This window comes from Eschrichtius robustus, chromosome 2 (genome assembly GCF_028021215.1).
Source record: "Eschrichtius robustus isolate mEscRob2 chromosome 2, mEscRob2.pri, whole genome shotgun sequence".
NCBI classification, from domain to species: Eukaryota; Metazoa; Chordata; class Mammalia; order Artiodactyla; family Eschrichtiidae; genus Eschrichtius; species Eschrichtius robustus.
Window position 1 is genome coordinate 135,274,313 of NC_090825.1, and position 24,938 is coordinate 135,299,250.

At 36.6% G+C, this 24,938-nt stretch overlaps 1 protein-coding gene across 1 annotated transcript; it reads left to right on the plus strand.

The window, feature by feature from the left end:
* Positions 1 to 3,932: 3,932 nt before the first annotated feature.
* On the plus strand, positions 3,933 to 23,504 carry UBLCP1 (ubiquitin like domain containing CTD phosphatase 1). Its single transcript, XM_068536309.1, has 11 exons — positions 3,933 to 4,167; positions 7,238 to 7,435; positions 8,606 to 8,697; positions 9,104 to 9,189; positions 9,271 to 9,386; positions 10,396 to 10,494; positions 12,789 to 12,826; positions 13,389 to 13,487; positions 16,024 to 16,140; positions 20,632 to 20,759; positions 22,306 to 23,504. Exons 2-11 carry the CDS (start codon positions 7,282 to 7,284, stop codon positions 22,331 to 22,333), a joined length of 957 nt encoding a protein of 318 aa, XP_068392410.1. The 5' UTR covers positions 3,933 to 4,167; positions 7,238 to 7,281; the 3' UTR covers positions 22,334 to 23,504.
* The last annotated feature ends 1,434 nt before the right edge of the window (positions 23,505 to 24,938 follow it).

Here is a 24,938-nt window from a genome sequence, read left to right on the forward strand (position 1 = left end):
TGAGGAGCACGGGCTCTAGGCGCGTGGGCTTCAGTAGTCGTGGCACGTGGGCTCAGTAGTTGTGGCTCATGGGCTCTAGAGTGCAGGCTCAGTAGTTGTGGCGCACAGGCTTAGTTGCTCCGTGGCATGTGGGATCTTCCTGGACCAGGGCTCAAACCCGTGTCCCCTGCATTGGCAGGCGGATTCCTAACCACTGCGCCACCAGGAAGCCCCCTTGTACTATTTTTAATAAAAGAGAAAAAGAATGCAAAATTATTGTAAAAAATTCAAATACAGAAAAATATAAACAAGGTGAAACTCACCTGCTCTATGATGCCATCGAGAGATAATTTCTTTCATTCATTTAACAAATACTTACTGAGTGCATCCTATGGTGCCATGAACTGTTAACATTTGGTGTGTATTTCAGAACTTTCCTGTGCATCCAGAGTCAATTACAAATTATAATCATTATAAATCACTGATATATGTTATTATATGTATAATATGTATTATTATATAATCTTTCATTACTTGACATTCTATTCATTATTCATCCATTTGCAAATATGTATTGAGTACCTGCTTTAGCCAACATCATGCTATGCTCTGAGGATACAGTGGTGAATAGAGCAGACATGGTCTGTTTCCTCACAAAGCTTACAGTATAGTAAAAGATTGTCACTAAACAAATTGTCTGAAATACACAGTTACAGATTATGTCAAGTTTAGACAAATGCAAACAATGCTTTCAAATGCCCCACTGTGAAAAGAAAGGATAGTAGTTATGACGGCAAGATCCTGTAGCATGTTTATCATTGATGGAAATGAGCCTGTAGAGAGAGAGAGGTTAAAAATACAAGAGCAAGAGAGAGGGATACTGGATTTATATAAAGTTTCCTGAGAGGGAAGGAGCCAGAGCACAAATATAAGGGTTGACTTCAGGTAGAAGAAAATCGCCACATTGAAACAAGCAAAAGAAGTGAGGACAAGTGCAGATATAACTTAGTTTGTAGATCTGGAGGTCTGAAGTTCAGGCAATTCCTCTTTGAGACTTTCTATTTTCTTAACAAAATATGAGACAATGTCATCTGCCAAGAGCAAGGATGTAAACTGGAAGATCTGAGGTTGGAAGAGAGTTGACATTTTAAGCAGTCGTTTGGGAAAGCAAGATGAATAGAGAAAGGCAGTAGTTCACTTGCCAGGGTGAGCTAAGGGCCTGCAGAATCTGTTCTATGGGGCAGATTCTAACCATTTTCAGCTCACTAATTGCAGTCAGGGAAAAAACAAGGGTATAAACATTAAAAGAGAGAAACAAAGTGCTGTAGTGCACTAAATGAAAAAAAAAAAAAGAAATTAGAAAGAGGATTTTTTTCAACTGGAAGGAGAGGAAGAAAACGGCCTGAGAAAGGGAATGAAGTAAAGAAGTCAGGGGAAGATGGAGATACATGCAGAGGGGTGGTAGCTTTCTGTCTGGGGTGCAGGAATGTCCTTTTGTCTTCCAATCCAAACATGGGCACAGTGGTATCAGTAGTTTACCATCTGATTTTTTGAAATTGTTCCATATTTCTTTTAATCACTTAGGCCTGACAACCTATCAAAACCCTATGCAGCACAGGGAGATCAACTCGGTGCTTTGTGACCACCTAGAGGGGTGAGATAGGGAGGGTGGGAGGGAGGGAGACGCAAGAGGGAAGAGATATGGGAACATATGTATATGTATAACTGATTCACTTTGTTATAAAGCAGAAACTAACACACCATTGTAAAGCAATTATACTCCAATAAAGATGTTTATTAAAAAAAAAAAAACCCTATGCAGGAATTCCCAGGCACCTTTAGTTGCTGCAGAGAAGTATGAGTGAGGCACAAGTATATCATCCTCCACACATTAGAAGAAGGTTCTAGTGAGCAACAGAAGGCAGACGTTTAATTTTTCTCTTCTTATTGGAAGTTGTGAGTGGCTGTGAGCCCCTCTTTAGGTCCACTTTATATACATTCCTAGTTACCACGAGTCCAGTTCTTTTATTCAATGTTATCTTTCAATCCACTCCAAGTGTTTTCTTAACATTATTATTATTATTTTTTTTTACTTAATAGCTACTTTATTTATTTATTTATTTATTTAGCTGTGTTGGGTCTTTGTTTCGTGCGAGGGCTTTCTCTAGTTGCGGCGAGCGGGGGCCACTCTTCATCGCGGTGCGCGGGCCTCTCACTATCGCGGCCCCTCCCGTTGCGGGGCGCAGGCTCCAGATGCGCAGGCTCAGCAGTTGTGGCTCATGGGCCCAGTTGCTCCGTGGCATGTGGGATCTTCCCAGACCAGGGCTTGAACCCGTGTCCCCTGCATTAGCAGGCAGATTCTCAACCACTGCGCCACCAGGGAAGCCCTTAACATTATTTTTGATTTAATGAATGTTTAGCTAAATATAAATGGACTTGGAGGAACTGAGATATGGGCATAAGATAACTTAAAATCATCTGGTAAATGGACCAAGTCTATAAATGGACTTGGAGGAACTGAGATTTGGGCATAACTTAAAATCATCTGGTAAATCTCTGCTACCATTATTCTCTGAGAAATACTACTGTTCAACACTTGGCTAGATAATTTGTAATTATTAAATTATTTACACTCTAGTAATACCAGACTTATCAGACTCTGCACAATGGCTATTCCATGATTAAAAGGAACCTCCTTATGTATCCTGTTGTTTAGAATTAGTGAAGCTTAAAAATGTTTTAGTTCACCGTTATGTTAACAAAAACAAGTTTCTCTAACCACAACAGCAAAAATATAAAGTCGCCAAGAAGCTGTTTGGCACGTGAACAAAGCAAAAAAGAGATTGGGTTGAAAGAAAATTCATTCTGGAGTCCAGTCCCTTGTCTTTTGGCCATCTCTTTGGCTAGACTGCTAATGTGTGACTTTTGTACAAATTCTTTTAACTTTGGGTTTTCCGTTTCCCATTTTTTGAAGGATAGCGGGAATACTTGTTGCTGAAAATATGTTTCATTTTTAAAAATAAGCAGATATTCATACATTACTAGCGCAATAAAAATTACCAGAAGAGGGAAGGAAAACGTAAAATAGTTTGTGTCTTGACTAAAAAACTGTTAAGACACAAAACTTGGCTCTTTGCTTCTGTTCCATGACAGCCAAAAGGGAAACATGGATCAGTGACACTGCTGTCAAGTAGAAGGAAAAATACAAGTAATTCAAGGACTAGTGCATACTTGGGGCCAATATTATTTTCTCCCTTTCCCTTCCTTTTCAAAACCTAAGTTTTGTTTGCCGCCACATACAAGAATCTAGTGGGCAATTATTAACTTCTTTTTCTTGCCTATCATAAAGTGATGCACGTTGGGAGTTCGCTGTACCAGACAGCGGCTGCTCCGAATTTCCATTAAACCCTGGAATTCTTTTGTCAGGGTTTGTAATTGGCTTTCTTAGCATTCTGCAGGAAGATGGAATGGACCTGGGAATGGGCGGGTGGAGACTAATTCCATACAAGACTACAGTAATCTCGATGCAGCTCTCATGAGATTTGCTTCCTTGGTTCTCTGAGACTTGGGCTTGCCCCTTCCCTGACGATCCTCAGTTTCCTCTTCGATTGGGTAAAACGGGTAGAATTCTGAACTCCTGAAATTACTAGTGTTGGTGGCCCCTGGTGCCAGGTAGAGTTCTCAAGTTTTCAGTCCTCAAACATCACCTTTCAGGCCTCATTCGGAACATGACAAAGCCACACAATTCTTAGGCCCGAGTCCCAGGAAGATCTCAGCACACCTAGGGAAGCCAGCGCACCGACTCCAGCTCCGAGTTTGGCGAAACAATACCAGAGACTTCATACCCCCGCAGGGCCTGCCCAACTCAAAGCCCGCCAGCGGACGCATGCGCAGAACGGGCGAGCGGGCGGAAGCCGTCCGGGACTCGCAGGCATCCGTACAGCGGTCACATTCTCGGAAAGGCCTGGTTCCCTGTCGCGGTGAGGAACTCCCTGGCAACGACTATGTAACATCACTGCCCAAAGAGAAACAAGGGAAGCGGCCTTCCACTCTCCGGAGCGCTTCCGTTTCAAACCCTAACTTCCGGTTCGTTAGCCGGTTCCGGTCCCCGCCTCTCACTTCCGGTCGCCTTGGATTCCGCTGCGGTCGGTTTCTGCGTTCACTGCTGCCGGTTCCGCCGCGCCCCAGGTGAGGGGATGCGGGGCACCACGGCGCGCCGTGGGGCTGGGGGATGCAGCTTTGCTGTCCTCGCGACCCGGCCTCCACTGTGGGCGGGCGGGCGGGCTGGTGGCTGCTCGTGGGGGCCCCGCCCGCGGCTGCCCAGGTTCGCGGCCCAGGCCTCCGGCCCCGGCCTCCGGCCCCGGCCGGCTCTTCACAGGGGCCGACGCCCTCCCATCCAGCCTCGTCACCTAGGTGGAGGGCTTCCGGCGCCTCAGTGTATTTTGCGTCCCCAAACCTTTATTCCTCCCTCTTCTAGGGTTTGTCCGTCTCTCCCTCCTCCCTGTTGAACGTATCCCGGCCCTCTCGGGTTTTGGGGTCTTTGCCTGCCTTCTGTGCTGTCTCATACCAGTCACTTCCCACAGCTCTCTTCTCTGCACTCCCTCGCAGTTGCTGCTGCCCTGCTCTCCCGAGGAGGAGTTGACGGTACTTCAACAGTTACCCTTTACTGGGCGTGTTTAAATTTAACTCCCTCCCCTCAATTCCCAAGGTGTTAACTTTTGCTGCTGTTACTTTCAAATTAACTGCCTTTGCTACTTTTTAGTTGTGTGGTCTCGGGCAATTTGTTTTTCCTGTTTTTCAATTTTTTAGTCTGTATAATGAAGACAGTAGTTGTCAGTTTAGGATTGTGAAGATTAAATGAGATTATTCAATTAAGTTGTTGAGCATGTTATCATTTTCCTATCTTCACCACCATTCGTATTGCTTTTTATAGTATACAAAGTGATGTCACGGCTGTTATCGCAGGGATTAACACTATTCTTGTCAAGTAAACATTCCTGCCTTGACTAGGCAAGTCACCACTGTATGTTAGAAGAATTTACCCAAACAGCCGTTCTTGACTGTAGTTTCACCATAAAGGTGTGCTCCTTGCTTACTTTTTCGGGTTTGATTGCCACATTTACCCCTAAAATCATTTTTCAGTTTATAAATCTGATAGGGTCTGCAGTGATACAAAACATTAAAATTGTGTAAGAAAGAAGGCTAAATGTGAAAACATAAAATGACTCATGCATTTGCATTGCATTGCTCCATTGTTGTTAATGATCTGAATATTGAAGGAATGAGGTTCAGTAACTTTGAAAAACAGTTTTAAGGACTTTATGCGGTAAAATTTTTTATGGTGTTTGTTTTGTTGTGCTTGGTCCTTTAGAGCAATTGTCAACTTGGAGATCCCACTTGTGGCATGGGTGATGACGTTTGTATACTGTTTTACTAAGCACATAGAGCCCATGCCATCTGGCACATTTTTTTTTTTAAGGCTGAGAAAACTGAAGAGCCTAGAGCACTGGCTCTCAAACTTTAGCATGCCTCAGAGATGGGAGAGGGGAAGACAGAGATTGTTAAAACACAGATTTGCTAGGTCTCTTCTCACCAGACCCAGTTACATTCCCAACAAGTTACCAAGCGGGGTCAGTGCTGTTGGATGGTCTGGGAACCACACTTTGAGAACACTGGTCTAGAGTTGCAGTGACTTGTCCACGCTCACCTAGAGTTCAGGTGATCTCACTTCACATGTTCTGCTCTGCCCAACACAATATGCTGTATTAGTGCTACTTGCATTCCTAGCTCTTGTAAATTTTCAGTTTTATTTCCACTTCTCACAGAAAAATAATATTTAAATGATATTTCAGTTTGACTCAGAAGGGCCATTTGGCTTTTTATTGAGGATTAAAACGTTTGTTAGAGCAAGTTCTCTCCAAATAGAATACACTGCCCTAAAGTAACACATCTTCTTTAAAGTTTTAGTAGAGCAGGTTGTAAACATAGAATAAATGTAAGTGAATTTACGGTGCTCTTTTCTAATGGGCATGTTGAAGACACCTTAAATTTCCAAATTACATTTGCATGTTAAGATTTATAATTTGCCTTCTTTCTTGCAGTTGGTTGTAATACTTGAAGAGTGAAGTCAAATGTTGTATTAAATATATGACAGCATTTGGAAATACCAGTACTTTGAGATTAGAAAATCTAGTTCTCTGACCTGTTGGGGGAACAAACCTATGAAAACTGGTAGAAAGCTTTATGGGGGGAGGAGACCTACATGCTATTGTTGATGAGTGGCAGCTGCTATATAATCTTTGTGTACTTATATCTGTGCCTGTAGGTTTTGTATTTACTGATCTTTGGTGCCTTAACTCCTGTAGATGCAATTCAAGAGAGACAGTTGTGTAAGGGAAGAAACATGAGATTTAGTCAGAAGACTTGTTCTGTTATCAGCTGTGTGCCCATGAGCAGATTACATAACCTCTCTGAACTCCTATTTCCTTAATTGTAAAAGAGGGACAGTTCTTATCAAACAACCTTGTTAAAGGAGATTGAGTAAAAACTGTCCAGTGTATTAAATATGAAACAAATAATGGCCACTTACTATTTATTTAGCGCAGTGCCTGGAACACTTCAGTTCTAGTTTTTAAAACAATTTATGTAACCAGTACTTACTTGTTTAGAGCTTACTATGTGCCAGGTAGTATGTGACTTACAAAAATTAATTTATTCCTCTTAAGAACCCTGAGAAGTAGGTAGTATTAGCATCCCTATTTTACAGATGAGGAAACCTAGGCACTAAGAGTCAGTTAGCTTTCTGAGGTTAAATAGCTAATAAGTGGGAGGGCTGAGCTCTGAACCCAGGTAATCTGTCTCTAGAGTTTATGCTCTTAACAACTCACTGTCCTACCTTGCACATGGTAAATGAACATGGACGGTCCATCATGGAGGAACTTGCCAGTAGCATAAACCTGATCAGAGAGGGAGGAATAGTTAGCTCATTTATTGCAGCTTTCCACTTGAACAGGGAGAATCTGATAGAATATTAGGAAGTTGTAACTTTAAGCCAAAAATTGAGAGGGTAGGAGAATTTTAACTTTGACTCCTGATAACTTTTGCATTCTGATAACATTTCTGTAAGTAGAAAATCCTGTTTCTCTACCATCAAGTTGTAAAATAGGACTCAAATGACACAGTTTATAAAACTTAAAGTTACAAGTTTACATACATCTTTGATATATCTATTTTAAATTGTATATGCCTTTCTTTCTAGGTATCTTTTTCTGAACAAAAGCTGCCTCATCGTATGCTTCAAGGATGGCTCTTCCTATCATTGTAAAATGGGGTGGACAGGAATATTCAGTGACCACACTTTCAGAAGATGATACTGTGCTAGATCTCAAACAGTTTCTCAAGACCCTTACGGGAGTGCTACCAGAACGCCAGAAGTTACTTGGACTCAAAGTTAAAGGTAATTTTCTCCCTTCTTCAAATTTATTGCATTGATATATTTATGAATCTTTATAATAGCTATTATCTGTTCACTTTAATAAGTCTTTCCTCTTGGAGATTTCTTTGATAGGGATATCCCTAAAATTTTTTTGATGGTACAAGTAAGAGTATTTAAGGATACCTGAAAATACCACCACTATTAAGATTACTTTTGATTTCCTCTGACAGTTGATGTTTGCTTGTTAAACCTGTGACATGGAAGTCCCAGGTAAACAGTGTAATTTCTTTCTTTTTTTTTTTTTTTTTAAGACTTATATATTATTTATTTAATTTTTTTTTTTGGCTGTGTCGGGGTCGGGTCTTAATTGCGGCACTCGGGATCTTCGTTGAGGCATGCGGGATCTTTCTTTGTGGCGTGTGGGCTTCTTTCTAGTTTTGGTGTACGGGTTTTCTTTAGTTGTGGCACGCAGGCTCCAGAGTGCATGGGCTCTGTAGTTTATAGCATGCGGGCTCTAGTTGAGGCACACGAGCTCAGTCGTTGTGGCGCGCGGGCTTAGTTGCCCCGCGGCATGTGGGATCTTATTTCCCTGACCAGGGATCGAACCCGCGTCCCCTGCTTTGTAAGGCGGATTCTTTACCACTGGACCACCAGGGAAGTCCCCAGTGTAATTTCTAGTATGTGTCTTTTAGCACAGCCTTTTCATTACAGCTTGGGCCTTTTACTCTCCCCAAATTATCTTTTCTGTTTCAAAAGTAATAATGATTTGAAAATTATAGGCAGTGTTCACATTCAGTTAAAAGGCACTTTCAAGGTGTTTGTCTTATCATTGAACGGTGAGTTCTGAGTAGCAGTAAATGTACAGTAATCTCAGGCACTCAATTTTCAGGACTTTCTGGAAAACAGTCATCTTCATCTTGAACAACAGAATAAAACATGAATTTATTTTGTTTAGTTAGTTGAATTAAAGGTGTTCCTCTAAGAGTTTGGGAAAAATTCCAACCTTGTGTTAATTACTACTTCTTAGTGTGTTAGAAATTACTAATTCAGCAGTAACAGTTTGTTAATTTAAGGAAGAAAACTTGCTGTGGAATCTGTACCAAACCTTTTAATGTTAGGGTTTTGTGTAATGGGATAGTGAAACCAGCACCTGAACTTTAGTGAGAAAACAGTCATTTGCTTGTATTGTAGGCAAACCTGCAGAAAATGATGTTAAGCTTGGAGCTCTCAAACTGAAACCAAATACTAAAATCATGATGATGGGAACTCGTGAGGAGAGCTTGGTAAATGTTTACTTTTGTTACCATTTGTCCCTTTGAAGATATTATGGTTTATATCACACTGTTGTATCATAGTTTTCATTGTGGTGAAATTGTCAGTTTAGCAGTCAATGAAAAGTAAAAGCTGCACAATGAATGTGTTATTAACTCAGCAGAAAGCAAATACTGGGAAATTTGTTAGTGTATAGCTAGCTGTAAGTGTAGTAGTAGTGCTAATGGTCAAATTTAACATGGTAAATCTGCCCAGTGAACATATATAACAAAATATAAAATGTGGACGTTTTCCCGTAGTGTGTGCTTGCAAGACTCTTGGACTCAAATTGTACCTCTTATTTGTTTTTTATGCTATGAATGTATTTGTTATGTTAATGATAATATGGTCAAACAAAACTATTCTTCATCTTAATAGGAAGATGTCTTAGGTCCACCTCCTGACAATGATGATGTTATTAACGACTTTGATATTGAAGATGAAGTAGTTGAAGTAGAAAATAGGTGAGTGCTTTTCATCATCAAAGGAAATTGGTTGTAATTTGAGAAAAAGTGAATATTTCATCTGATTTTATTTTTCGTTAGGGAGGAAAACCTACTGAAAATTTCCCGCAGAGTAAAAGAGTACAAAGTGGAAATTTTGAATCCTCCCAGGGAAGGGAAAAAACTTTTGGTACTAGATGTTGATTATACATTATTTGGTAAGTCAGCTAAAACTGTGCTCCATCTTCTGTTATCCACAATGGCATTTTCCCCTTTTATTTCTTTGTTTTTCCCTTGCAATATGAAATATTTGAAAGCTTTTCTTTTTATTTTAAAAGTAAATCATTTTATTGTAAGGGAAAAAAGAAGTCATCTGTAATCCCAGGATCCAAAGATGACTACTCATATTTTTATGTGCATCTTCCAGGGTGTTTGTATGTATGTCCTTTTTATGCTTACTTAATGATATATTGAACATCGCAGTCATTTAACATTCATTGAGAGTTAAATATATGTATTTTTTGGTCAGGCGCTTTTCTAGTTTATGGATGTGTGATAATTTAATCAAGTGATTCCTTATTGATTAACACTTAACATTTTATGATTATTTAAAAATCATTTTTGATATTTTATTCCTGGTTTTCTATTTAATTATGTTCAAGGCAGATTCTTGAATTTAAAATTTCATGTCAACAAAAAAAGAAATTTGTTCTTTCATCCTCTAATATTGCCAGAAATGATTAGTTAACTCCTGATATTAGAATGAATTTATTTACCTCTAATCCTTAACTTTAAGTACATGTCATAAGTTAGCGTAAATTTTTTTAAAAATTTGATTATTAAATTAATCAAACCTGTTATTTTGGTGAAATATGATTATATTTGGTAGGTAAATGGCTAAAAAGTGAGTATATGTGGCCCTAGTTTTTCATATCCTAAAATAACATCTACGTTTTAGAGATTAGATGAGAAAAAAATTTACTGTTTATTATGTAAACCTGAATTCTGGGTATCGGTCTTTGCAAATTGAAGAGAATTGATCAATTAAAATTGGATTGCAAGAATATTGAATTGTGTGCTTTGAAGACATCCCTTTGTCAGCTGATGTAAGTTAGTCTGAAGTAGTTTGTATTTGAGTGTTTCTGTTACATTTCAGAAGTTTAATTGATATTAGGTACTTGTCCATGATAATAAACTAATCATCATCTCTAACTGATTTTCTTTTAGACCATAGGTCTTGTGCAGAGACTGGGGTAGAATTAATGCGGCCATATCTTCATGAATTCCTAACATCTGCATATGAGGATTATGACATTGTTATTTGGTGTAAGCTATATTTCTTGTTCAGATTTCCATGAAAATAAGGTTGTTCCTATATTACTCTGCTTTATAAAATGTGACTTAAATTTTACATTTTGCAAATTTCTGATGAAGCATGTTTGACTTTCTTGCATCACAATATAAACTTATGTGTATTTGCCAAATACCACTGAAATAATTAAATATAGGAAGAGAGTAGATTATGGTGTGGAAAAAAAAATGGCCTTATTATCACAAGACCCCACCTTGATTAGGATCTTTTCTTTCTGATCTTTGCTATAGAATCTTTGATGCTTTAGTATATTGTTGCTTTCTCCTTTCTTTGTCACTCTAGTCTCAAAACACTTGGAGAAAGGTAAGTATTAAAAAAAATTTTACAGTGATGTAGTTCAGAAATAAAGGCAATATGAATTTACTCAAGGAAAATCAATAAATGGGCTAAAGCAATGTTACTCAGCTTGTGGTCTGCCATTCCTGGAACTTACAGGTCTGTGGTAACAGTGAGTTTGCTCCAAAAAGTAAATTTACTACATTACTGAGCACACTGTTTAGTTCAGGTGACAATCTTTTTGTGGCACGACTTTCTGAAAAGGGAAGGGGAGTGTATTGATTTACATCTCACCTTCCCACAGACATTTAAAGTTACCTCTTGGCAATGTCATAAGCAGAAAAGAGCTATCCTAATTGTGAATTAAATAAAATCCCTAAAGATGGTAATCGTACTAGGTTTTTGATGAGAGGCCACATAGTTGTTCTGCAGTTTGTAAATTTCCTTTGTATTTTCTTTTATAATCAGAGTATCTCAATAGTTTAGTGTTACTATGAGTGCATAGCCATTACAATTCAATACGTAGTTAAATACGTAATTTTCTGGTTTTTAAGATACAGAGAAGAAAGCTTTCTGGGAAGCAGTTTTTTGTTCAGCAACTCTGACATCTGAGATGACCTTTGAGAAAAAAGTTTATCCTCTAAATGTTAGAGTAGACTTAGGGACTTTGAGAACTTTTTACAATCATGTTTAAAATAAATTTTTAAAAAAAAATGAATTTCATGGTAGTACGTTGAAAAGAGCACCTCATTTTGGAGCTAAATAGAATAGGGTTTTAATCCTGGCTCTGACCTCACTTTGTGACACTAGACAGGTCAGTTAATTGCTCTGAGCCTTAGCTTCCTCATCTGAGAAATGAAGATAAATAAATCTATATTACAGGGTAGTTGTAAGAATAAAATATTGGTATAGCAACTAGTAACATGTCTGACATGTAATAGTTTCTTAATAATTAGAAACTCTTTTTATTAGCTGTAAATCTTTCTGTTTTTCATCTGGGGATTATAGTCCTAAAGTATATTCTGAATTAAAAAAATTGTTTTTCCCTATCGCCTGATTGTTGTCATTGTAGATACATCAATCTCTAAAATTTTAGTTCAACTGACCAGTTTTGCATGTAAGGTGATTTTGGTTCTTGTATGTGTGCTAAAGATTTTTATTTTGAGGACTCAGCTACCTCTTTGCCCTTAAATAATATACACACACTCATATACACACTTTAAATAATTGAACTCCTTTTTCCATTTTTAAACATTTTACTTTGTAATACCTATATAGTTTAGTCCAATAACTTGAGATGAGTAGGGCACATAAAACTGAAGTTTGCATTTTTATCAGTGATCTCAGAAGTGGTTGGTGTCTGACAATGAGCAGGCACGTGACATAGATAGGGTTTGTGAATTTAGTTGCCTCAGACTTCTTGTTAAAAGCTGCTGGACTCAATGAGCACTAAGTTTGCTGAGCCTGGCAAAATGCTAATTTTCATTAGCATTTTTTGACAGTCTTCAGCCTAGCAGTCTTCAGCATAAACTTCTGACACATAACATTAATCTGCTTATGTTGACATATATACCTGGGTGTTGCCTGGCAGTAGGAACGCAGAAGAAAATGGAGATCCAGGCACCCTAAATTCAAGTTTAGAACTAATAGAGAACAGTATTAGGGCTGTTTTTAAAAGGGTGGTTAGGTCTTGATTTATGAATTTCCTAGGTTCAGAGTTCTTTTGAGCATTGGTTACCTTATCTTTTAGATAAAAGTTGTTTCAATGTTATTGTCTTGAAGACATACCAAAATAAGTTTATTTTTATAAATAGTTAAAAGGAAATTACCATAAATATGCTAGGGATTATTTGTGATGTATTTGAACTTTTAGTCTTGCTTAGAAAACTTAACTGATTTATACAGAAGAAATATTTTTTAAATGAAATTCAAGCTTTTCATACATATTGTGTTATCATTCCTCATGTTTTAGCTGCAACAAATATGAAGTGGATTGAAGCTAAAATGAAAGTAAGTGTTAGAAAACAATCCATTTAAGAACGTTTTGAAACTGCATTGTCTTTTTAGAAAGTTCCGAATTGAATTAATTTCATTGTCATTGGAGGGCATTTAGTAGCAAAACAAATGCCAGTATCAGGAGTTAGAGGTGTGTTTAAAGTCTGCTTAATGGTGGTTTGCATTGATTACCTATGTCTTTTTCAAGAAAAAGTACAGCAAAGCCTCCTCTCCTCTTTCTCCCATTTTACGCTAATACTTTCTTTTCCTTCTTTTCTCTGGTATGTGATACTTAAAGGAGTGATGCTCTTCTAAAATATTAAATTGGGAAGTAACCTGTTTCTGGTAGTACATTGAAAAGGGCCCCTCATTTTGGAGCTAAATAGACTAGGGTTCTTTGGACTACCATTTATCGATTTTGCTTCGTGAAACTAAAATGCTTGCTAGTTGTTGAGCAAGGTGTGGTAGCCAGGGGGGTAGAAAGTTGGCATTATGGGAAATTATAGCTGGACTTTTCATAAAGCCTGGAATTTTCCACATTATTGTATTTTAACCACATGAATATTTGTATTTATAGGAGCTGGGAGTGAGTACAAATGCAAATTACAAGATAACCTTCATGTTGGACAGTGCTGCTATGATAACAGTGCATACTCCAAGGAGAGGATTAATAGATGTAAGAAGTCATTTTACTTTTTATTGAAAGACTTGCTTGTTTTCTGGTGTACTTTTATATTTATAGTGATGGAATAAACTACACAGAGTTTAGAAATACATCTGAGTGGATAATAAAATATCAGTTGAGTTTTGACATAGGAAGATGTATTTCAGGTTAACAGATTTGAATTTTAGTGACAAAGTTAAGGATCTTGAGGAAGGACTGTCAAGAAAGGTCATGGTTAATTGTCCTGTGATGATAACAGCACAGTGTTGCTAAAGACAGAGTAGGTGTGAAAAAATACTGAATGTTGTCAAGGAAGATACTAGAAACAGACCAGGACACACTTGCCCTGCCCTCTATGAAACTGATAAATAAAAGCAGATATATCATGATGCATGTACTTTGGGGTGATGTACGTGAAGCCCTAGAGAAAGCAATAAGAACCATCAGGAAAGAGTTGGGCTAAAAAGATTAAGGTTCTTCACTTTGTTTACTTGTCAAGTAACTAGTCATATTATGAACTTCTATGATCTGCAAGGCCCTGTAATGGGCACTGTTGGGAATAAAGAGATGAGGAGACATGGTCCATACCTTTTGGAAACACAGACTAATAGGAATTGGGGAGAACTTAGCAAACTAGGAATGCTTAGGGAAGACAGTATTAAAATTGTCAAAGTCATAAAAGTCATAAATAGAATTGTTTATGTGTGTGTGGAGTTTTCAATAAAGGAAATACTGCGTACATCAAGGAAAAATATAATTTATTACCTACTAAAGTGGTACATGTACAAAGTCTAAACAGTAAAAAGAAGTTTGGGAAGTGTTAAACAGGAGTGTTTATAATAATGAAAAATTAAAGGAATAAAAAGAAATCCTCAATAACAAATCCCTACAGCAGTAGTGTGTTGGTTGTACACATTTTTGTTCGTCCATTTAATGGAATGCAGCTAATTATTTGATGCAGTATTTAGTACTTCAGAAATTTTTCATGATACATTATTAAAGTGAAAGAAGTATTTTAGCAGTATTTGCAAACTGTTAGAAAATAGTTTTTAACCGTTGTTTGGTTCAGGGGTTCCCTTAGCTTAACAAAAGATCTGTGAACTCTTTGAGGTTGCTGCTGTTTATCAGAAAGACTGGAGAAATATATCAGAATATCTAGTTGCATTCTTTGGTACTAACTGGATTATAGGTAATTAAATATTTTCCTTTGGGCTTTTTTGTGTTTTCAGATTTTTTTCTACAGTCAGCAATATTACTTCTCTAATTGAAAACAAGGTAGCTCATGTTTTGGAGAACATATGGTGCTTGCCCTAATTGCAAAATGACAGCACTATTTAAGAAGATGTAGGATTTCTAACCATTGGTGTCATAAAGCTCTTATATTTTTTGAGGCTTTATGTTGGCTAAGAAAACCAAGAATCTGGTTTATTGTGTCAGTTTCTATATATTTGGCTTCAAGTATTTGGGGGGTTTGTTTCAGTAGTAAACAAATAGTGCAGACAAATACAGCAAATAAAATTTTAGTGAAATTAAAATATTTGAATAACATTTTTTGCAGTAATGAGGACACTAAGGAAAATAAAAGGTTTTCTCCATATTAAAAGAAATTATAGAGGAGAAAAAACATTTTAAAATTAATGACAACCCTTGTCACCATTTATTTACTACCATTTAATCTCATATAATTATTATTATCATCATATAATCTCACATTACCATCAATGAGACTACTGCCTTCAGCAAAAAGTACTTTTTCTTCTAAAAGTTAATGTATTTAAAATATTTTTGTGAGTGTGTAAAATATATTCACATGATTCACAAATAAAGTGTATAGTGAAAAGTATTCCTCCCTCCTGGACCCTCCAGCCACTTAACTTTCCTTCCTTCAAGCAATCACTATTATTTCTTGTGTGATCTTACAGAGAATTTATGCAGGTATCAATAGATATGAATAACTGAGGAACTACCTTTTTGAAGGCTCATTTTAAGAATTCAGAAATAAAAGCAAGAATTTACAAATTACAGTGTTTTGAAGTTAAATAATCAGATGCCCTAGAAATTGTGCACCTATACCACTGAACTAAGGAGAAAGTCCATTTTTCCTTTACAAAATATATAAATATTGTAATAAAAGAATGAGGTACATTGTCATTAAGGTTTTCTAGTTTTGAAAACAGACCCCATGTGAAACCTCAAGCCCTGAGGGGACATGTGAATGCTCAGCAGACCTCTAAACAAATACTAGATTTTTTAAAAATTAAATACTTTTTTTGATCCCAAATCTTCATATTGAAATTATAGGAAGTCTTATAATGGGCTTAGTTCCATTAGACATGAACAGACCTTTCAGAAGTTGACATTGAGAGATATATTGTCCCTTACAGTGTGTTGCATCTTGGTTCTGTTCTGTTCACACAGCCAGCCATCACTGTCTCATGGTAAAGGAACGCTCTGGCATAGTTCTGCAGAGCATTTTGCAGTATTTCTGCTTTTAAGAAAGGATGAACTATTGATGAAATTTGAGTTAAATCTAAACTTTTATTCTAAGGTAAAGCCTCTTGGTGTTATATGGGGAAAGTTTTCGGAGTTTTACAGCAAAAAAAACACCATCATGTTTGATGACATAGGAAGAAATTTTCTAATGAACCCACAGAATGGACTAAAGGTAAGACATAATTTTACTTGCTGTTCTCACATATGCTGGATTATGTAGTAGAACGTTAGCACTATTGAATTTTATAAATTTTTGGAAGTAGTGTATTATCCTGGCAAGAAAAGCTTAAGTGTTTAGAAAAATTCATATAAAATTGAGCATTCTCTTTTTTTGCTTGGTATCTCCTTAGTTAACCAACTCATCCAGATGGTTTGTTTTGTTTTGTTTTTCTAATGTTTTTTTTTTACATAAATTTATTTTATTTATTTATTTTTGGCTGTGTTGGGTGTTTGTTGCTGCGTGTGGGCTTTCTCTAGTTGTGGCAAGCGGGGGCTTCTCTTGTTGTGGAGCACCGGCTCTAGGCGCACAGGCTTCAGTAGTTGTGACATGTGGGCTCCGTAGTTGTGGCTTGTGGGCTCTAGAGCGCAGGCTAGAGCTGGTACCTGTGGTTGCCTATGTGTAAATACAATATGAAAATGGAAAAGATAGCTCTGTATTATGGTACAATGCAAATGGAGTCTCCATTTGTAGTGTAAGTCCTGACACTAAGATACTTTTAATCTCAGTCCTGAACTTTTCCACCAGCTGAATTCTTTTTTTTAATGTTTTGTTTTTTTTTTTTTTAAATTAATTTACTTATTTTGGCTGCGTTGGGTCTTCGTTGCTGAGCGCGGGCTTTCTCTAGTTGCAGTGAGCGGGGGCTACTCTTTGTTGCGGTGCGCGGGCTTCTCATCGCGGTGGCTTCTGTTGTTGCAGAGCACGGGCTCTAGGTGCGTGGGCGTCAGTAGTTGTGGCATGTGGGCTCAGTAGTTGTGGCTCGCAGGCTCAAGAGCACAGGCTCAGTAGTTGTGGCGCACGGGCCTAGTTGCTCTGCGGCATGTGGGATCTTCCCGGACCAGGGCTTGAACCTGTGTCCCCTGCATTGGCAGGTAGATTCTTAACCACTCTGCCACCAGGGAAGTCCCCACCAGCTGAATTCTTGATGACTTTAAAAGACAAGAGAGAAAAACTTGAAGAAGGTAGATTTTTGAAGCTCTCCGTACAGACTGTTGATGTGGTCTTTAGTGTACAATGAGGATAGTTTAGGGACTGAATATTAATCTAGGTAGTGAATTGCCACAAATATAAAAGCTGTTGACTTGGAAGAAAAGTACTTGGTGTAGACTGGTGGTTATGCTGTCCTTTGTTTGAGGCTTTAGGAGAAGTGCTTTTCCTGTGTGTAGTTTATGAGGTATAAGGTACAAAAGTACGTTCTTCAGTCTTGAGGAAAGATTCAATTGATCTAAGCCAAATTTTGTATGAAACTAATGGTGTCTGTACTGGAAAGGAGGTAAAGTCATGGTATTTAAGGAATGATTAAATTTTTTTTAACTGAGGTATAATACTAGTTTCAGGTATACAACATAATTTATGATTTGATATTTGTTTATATTGTGAAATGATCACCACAATAAGTCTAGTTAACTAACATCTGTCACCATACATAGTTACAGAATGTTTTCTTCTGATGAAAACATTTAAGATCTGCTCTCTTAGCAACTTTCAAATATGCAGTATGGTATTGTTAACTATAGTTGCTGTGCTATACCTTACATCCCCATGACTTATTTATTTTATAACTGGAGGTATGTACCTTTTGACTCCCTTTACCCATTTCTCCCACCCACCCATCTCTGGCAACCACCAGTATGTTCTTTCTGTTCTCTGTGTGTATGAGCTTGGCTTTATGTATGTGTTTTGTTTTTGTTTTTGTTTTAGATTCTACATATAAGTGAGACAGGGAATGGTTTTTGAGAAGAGCTTTAACTTAAAAAATATATATATTAGTTTCATGTGTGTTTTTAGAAGAAACATTATTTTCCCAGCCAACGTTTGGGCCCTCCTCATCTCTGGATGCAGAGAGATGATGATATAAACTTCTAGTTCTTTATGTTACTTTAGAGCAAGTTGTTTGTTTGTTTTTTAGCAGAGTACTCAGTAGAATCATTGAAGGAATTCCTAAAAATATGTAAGTTTCTGCCTCCAAAAATTCTAATTCAGGAGAGGTATTTTTAAGCATTCTACAGGTAATCTCTCGCATGTCTCCTTTTGAAAGCCTCTTTTAAGAAGGTAGTAATTAATGATCTGCCCACGTTGACATAGAAGTGGTTTTGAAATTGTGAAATATTCTAAATTCTGTTTTGTTATCACAGTTCCATAGTGTTTCTGGTAGAAATCTCAGAGATTTCACAGATATCTTAAAGACTGCTTATTTTTAAAATAGTTAACTTCTAATATAAGCTTGCTAATCTTAAGGTTTGAAATATATAACATAGGAGGCTTTGTCAATTATGAATATAGTACTGAACTAAAGGAACTTGAATTTTGGTCATGGATTAATCAGTAGTTACTCTGAACTTCACTTTTATTATTTATATAAGGAAATGGTGATTTAAGAGAATGCGGATAATCTAAACATTCTTAATTTCCTAAAAATGTTTTTTGATATGAGCAGCGGTGGTAATATATGTTGCCTGCCCTTCTAGTGATCACTTTGATCATTCTTGAAGAATGGAACAGTGATTATACTAAAACAGTTGAAGTCAGTTAGGTGAATTTTTTCCACTTAACTAGTTTAACTTTTAGATCCAGAATTTTTGGGGTATTTTAGTTTTGTTACTTAATAGTGCTTAAGACCAAATGTTTAGAAAGTAAAAGTAACTTAGCAGGGCCTTGGGTTGAAAATCTTACTTACCAGCCACTGACTCTGTACTTTCTCTTTCAGTCTCAATCCCTTCCTGCTTCTATACTTGGAATCACTTTGGTACATTGTATATTAATAGTTTAGAAGTCAATATGTTGCCTTTACAATCTTTTTAAATGAGGGAGTACTTTAAAACATTACAGTATTGCCCAGGATTATGCTGAAACTCATTTCACTGCATTCTGATATCATGCCTATTTACGCCTAACTGTAGGGCTTAAGCAGGTCCCTGCAGAGAATTTTCTTGATCTCCTGCAGTCACTGCTGCTGCTGTGAAGCAGCACTGCCCGCGCTGCCTGTTTGGAATTAGGATCTCCTACAAGAGTTTGCTTCTGTGCAGACTCTGAAAGCTCTTCTTGGTGCCCTTCAGCCAGAGCCCAGCTGACTAACAGCTGTGGAGGTCCCTGGCCCTAAACTGTTCTGATGTGAATAGAACCTGGAACGTATGGGAAAATTTTCTTCTTACTGTTTCAAGCTGGTGGTGTGTTTTTCCAATGACAGAGAAGTAAATTAAAAAATATTTAAAACCTCTACCCTTGATAGATACGGTAACGACTCCTATGGGCTCATTGTTCTCAACAGGTGACAATGATTAAATGTCATCTGTTTTTAAATGTCACTATGTAAAATTGACCGGTTTGCATTTTCTCCCAATCACAATAAGGATATATTAATGCTTTACTAAAATGATTTATTCAGTCCTTACAGGAGTATGTGTGATTTTTAAAAGATATTTTTTTTATAATGGAAAAGTTCAAACATAAAAAGAACTACATTGAATTGTATAAACTAACCCCCATGTATGCATTATCCTGTTTTAACAACTTGTTAATTCATGGATGTTTGCTCTATACCTTACCTGCATTTTGAAGCAAATCCCAGATACATTATTTCATCTAAAATTAGTTAAAAGTTTTTGAAATGCTGTCTTGAGTGCTGTATAGATGAGCTGGTGTCTTTAAAAAAGTAGAACTCTTTATTGGAAGTGTAACATAAAGAAAAGTGCATAAAATGTGCAGTTTAACAAATTGTTTTATAAAGAACATATGTAACTACCATTCAAGTCAAGATGTAAAATCCCTTACTAATTATAGTCTTCAACCCTGTCCACCATCCTGACTTTTATGCTTTTGAAATGAATACTTTTTATCATAAAATATATTGAACTTAAAAATTTAGAAAATATGGCTGATTTTTATGGGAAAACTCATATAATTAAAAATATTTTAATGGAGACTTTACTGATAAAAATGCTTATGATAAAATGTGAGTGAAAATAGGTTATACAAATGTGTAATATTTTAGCTATATAGAAATTTCATAGAAAATACTGATGTGAAAATCATCAGTGTTAAAATTTATCTCACTCCCCTGTAGATCAAGCTTGTATTGGGTACCTTTTTATGAATAAAGTGACGTGAATGAGATTATTTAATTAGTAAGAAGCAACTGGATTGATAGAAGGGGGAAAAGTCTAAGCAGTTTTGCAAAGTAGAGAAGCCACATAAGGTTCAAGTGCTATAAGATAGCTGGTGTTGTGAGGTTCAGACTGAAGAGATAACAGAAGGTAAATTAAGTGGAAGAACTTCTACTATAAACATACCATGACTGTCAGTGAGATAATGTAAAAGTAATTCTTAGTATTGACAGCCTTGGTAATATTTTAATCTCAACTGTAATTTAAGTGATAGAATAGTGTAGATTTGTACTAGTTTTCTTACTACAATGTGAAGTGTTGGATAATGTTTGTTTTCTAATAGATAAGACCTTTTATGAAAGCACACCTAAATCGAGATAAAGACAAAGAACTTTTAAAATTAACCCAGTACCTCAAGGAAATAGCAAAGTTAGATGACTTTTTGGACCTAAATCACAAATATTGGGAAAGGTAAGTGCTAATTGCTTATTCATTTCTTCTTTATATTAATGAATGAAAAAATTGTCTGGCAGCTCTGGTATACACATAACTCTTATTTTTTGTTTAAAATGGGTGAATTCTAAAGCTATTTTCTAATCCAGTGACATCTCCCCTGGAAGATTTTTCCCTTTCTCTTAACCTCTAACTTGTCCATAAACCCACATCTCTTAAGATCTTTAATACTTCTCTAGTAGAGAGGATTTGAGAGACTAGTACATGTTTGTGATGCTACCTGTTAATTATTTTGTGACATTAAATGGGTTACTCTTTTATGAATGTGTTCTCATACTGTAAAATAATGTCAGGATAAAATAAAATATACTAAAAAGTTTTCTGTTAAAAATTACAAGTAACCTCTGTGTATCAGAAAAATTAGAAAATTTATTCCTTTAGGGAAACAATTACTTGTGATTATGAAAGATAACCACTGTTACCAGCTTGGTGTCTAGTCTTCTAGTCTTTTTTCTGAGCACAAACATAAGTACAAATCTACATATGGACTGCATATAAACGTCAAGATTTTGAGGCAGGAAAAACCTCTGGAGAAGTGAACAGGATTATTAGGTACTGCAAGTACTTTTTTGGAAGTAGATCTTTGAAGAGCTGACTTCACCAATACAGCAACAAAAGAAACTTCATGTAATATAACACTTTGGCTTTTCAAATTACACTTTTGGCTTTTCAGATCACTCATATACTTATGTACTTATATACCTACATAATACTTATTTATATACTTCTTATTAGAGTCTCATAATCCTATTAGGAGGGTAAGGCTGGCATTTTTATCCACATTTCCTGTAGATGGTGTAACTAAGTCATAGAGATAGTAAATGCCACAGTGTGAGCAAGTTTTACCATCAAAACTTGTCCAGGTCTCCTGATTTTAAGAACTCTTTCCCCATCCCCATAGCTCTGAGTATAGTAATTCATAAATGTGAGAAATAGAGATGTAAACATTTTAATTTATTGGTAGACTCCTATAAAATAATATGAAGAAAAATTTGCTTGGTGAATTAACATCTTTGCATCTTTACACTCTTGATCAGAGTTCTTTAGCAGCTTTGGCTCACTACCTTTATGCAAGAAGATCTTCAAATGGACTTTGAGTTTTGGGGGGAAATTATAATACTAGTTAATATATTGCTTTCACATTTGGAAGTAAGGCAGTGTGGAGTGATAGCATGTAGCCTCCAGAGCCTTGTTTTCGATCTGAACTCTGCCACTTTCTTGCTGTATGAACTTGGGCAAGTTGCTTAACCTCTTTGTGACTGTAAAATAGAAATAAGTTCTCACTGAACACTCATAGAACTGTTGTGAGGACTAAATGAATTAATGCATGTACTTAGAACAGTGCTTGGCACATAAACAACACGTGTTAGCGATTATTAACAGTTATTACTTATCTTGAAAAGTTTTGTTATTGAAATAAACAACTTTCTTTGGGTAGGAGAGTTAGATTGTTAACTTAAATTTAATGTGATACAGCTTAGACATCGTATTTTATTTCTTGCAGGTATCTCTCAAAGAAGCAAGGACAGTAGTTACAAGCTATACTGGCAGTTATTGAAGATACTTGAGATCCATGAACTTCTTTTTGCTTTTATGCTAAAGATCATTATGATAGTGCTGGACACTGCAGCAAATATCAGACTGCTTATACTTGGTCTTCCAGTTTTTTGTAAATTTAATTTTATATTTTTTGAAGATCATAGCAATACGCCAAAAAAACAAAAAACAAAAAACACCTTTTTCCCCCTGTATGAATATACTGTAACTCTTGAAAAATATTTTCTCCAGCATAGAGTACTAAATTTTATTCCCCACACACACACAAAAAGTGGACAAAAATGTATGCTTAACAATGTCATTTTGTGACTTTGGAAATAAGTATGTCTTGTGTTTTTGTCTCACTGTGTTGTTGTCTAAGCCCAAACCCACCTTGAAACTACTGTTTTTAAAACCAAAAAAAGAAAAGTTTTTAGTAAGGAACCTAGTTTAGTATGCTTAAAACCACTGAGAGTTTTTCTTACTCCTTTGTCATAAACACAATTTCTCTTATTACTCCACTACTTACATCTCTAAATTCTGAGCTGTCTCAGTTTGGTGTGTATGTGTGTCAGTGTTCTTTGAGTAAAACTGGAAAACGTCTGCTCTGATACAGATATGTCATAGTGTGACAAATAGAAAACATGAGATTGAGGACTGAAACTAAGGAACAAGAGTGTGTTTCTTTGTGGTGGCCAAGTAGAAGCACTCCTGCCTAAAACTGTTGTCCTAAAAGAAGTTAAAGGCAGTACATTTTAAAATGGGACGTATCACTGATTCAGTCCTAAAAAGCATGAACAAAAAGTTTTTGTTCTGTTCCAGCTCTGTCTTCTCTAAGTGCAAACACTGTGTTGCAGTGAAAATATCTAGCCATAAGATTTTAAAAAAAATTTATTTGCAATGCTTATGCCTGCAGATATGTAATGTGATCACTGTTTTGTGTTGACAGTATTGCTTTATACAGTTCTTCTATTTGAAAGGAATCTGATTCTTTCAAATAAACATGGTATGTATTGTTCTTACGGGGGACTATTTCAGTGGTGTAAATAATAAATTCCTTTTCTTAAAACATCAGTTATCTGCTCTATATTATCCCAAATATTTTGCCTCTTTGTTGAATCATGAAACAAACACTAGGTTCGGGCAGGCATCTCTTGAAAAAAATTAAATGTGTATGGTTTAAAAGTTTGGGAACCCCTAATTAAGATGATTCAATGAAAACGTCTTAATTATGAGGCTCAATTTAAATATTTAAGGATCGAATACAATTTTTTAAAGCATTTAATTGGCACATTTTCCCAGTGTGAAAAGTAGTTTATTATTCCAAGGTAAGGCTTTATCTTTTTAAAAAAACTGAACACTTAAAACTATTTATATAGGTTGATGAAGAGCAAACATTTTCTAAATCAGTATAAACTGAACTACAAAAATTAGCAAGCCTCAGGAAGCAAAACAAAGTAGGTTCTAAAAAAAAATATTTTCTGCCATTAGGTGGTGCCCAAACCAAAGTTTATTAGCTGGTATGCTAAATTAAGCAGTCCTGGGAGAACATTGTCATTGTCAGCTTATTGAAATCACATGTGCTTGTGTGGTTAATACATTCATAGAGTGTGAGAGTTTTAGTGTGTCTTGTGCGTCTCATAATTTATTGAACAGATCTATCTCTGTATTTCTATGTATGTGGCGTACACAGCAGAACCAGGAGATGACAATTCAGATTCATGTTCTAGTGAAACAGCAAATTAGTTTTATGATATACATGTTCCAGACTTTCAAACAATTAGTGCCTAATAAAGTATATTTAATCTAAAAACTGCAGAACATCATTAAATCTTTGATTTAGAAGGCAGTTTGAGACCTGGTAGCCCCTCAGGTCCTTTATGAAAATCAAGTTATTGGATTAATGATACCTGTAGGACTTACTCAGTTTTAAAGGTAAAGAATAGATAAGCAGGTCATTACAGTAAGGAACTGCAACATGATCTTCATTCATAGAAAGGAAAATGGTTGTCTTTTGCGGGGAGGAGGTAGAGCTGTGTGGGAATAGGGGTTGGTAAAGAAGGGTATGCAAAACAACAACACATGGGAAAATGCAAATTATGTAGGGTATTTCTTGGTTTTTAAATGACAGTTAGTTGCCAAGAATAGTAATAAAATATGTGAATAGTGAATAAACTGGTTGAGGATTTTTCTCATCCCAAGCAATCAACAACTCTCTCGAGGAACAAATTGTTAGTTTTCCCTAAAGTATTGATACATCAAAATTTATTAATCTGGGCTTCCCTGGTGGCACAGTGGTTAAGAATCTGCCTGCCAATGCAGGGGACACGGGTTTGAGCCCTGGTCCGGGAAGATCCCACATGCCGCGGAGCAAATAAGCCCGTGCGCCTCAACTACTGAGCCCGTGTGCCACAAGTACTGAAGCCCATGCACCTAGAGCCCGTGCTCCGCAACAAGAGAAGCCACCGCAGTTAGAAGCCCACGCACCGCAACAAAGAGTAGCCCCTGCGCACTGCAACTAGAGAAAGCCCGCGTGCGGCAACAAAGACCCAATGCAGCCCCAAATAAATAAAACTAAAAAAAAAAAAAAAATATTAATCT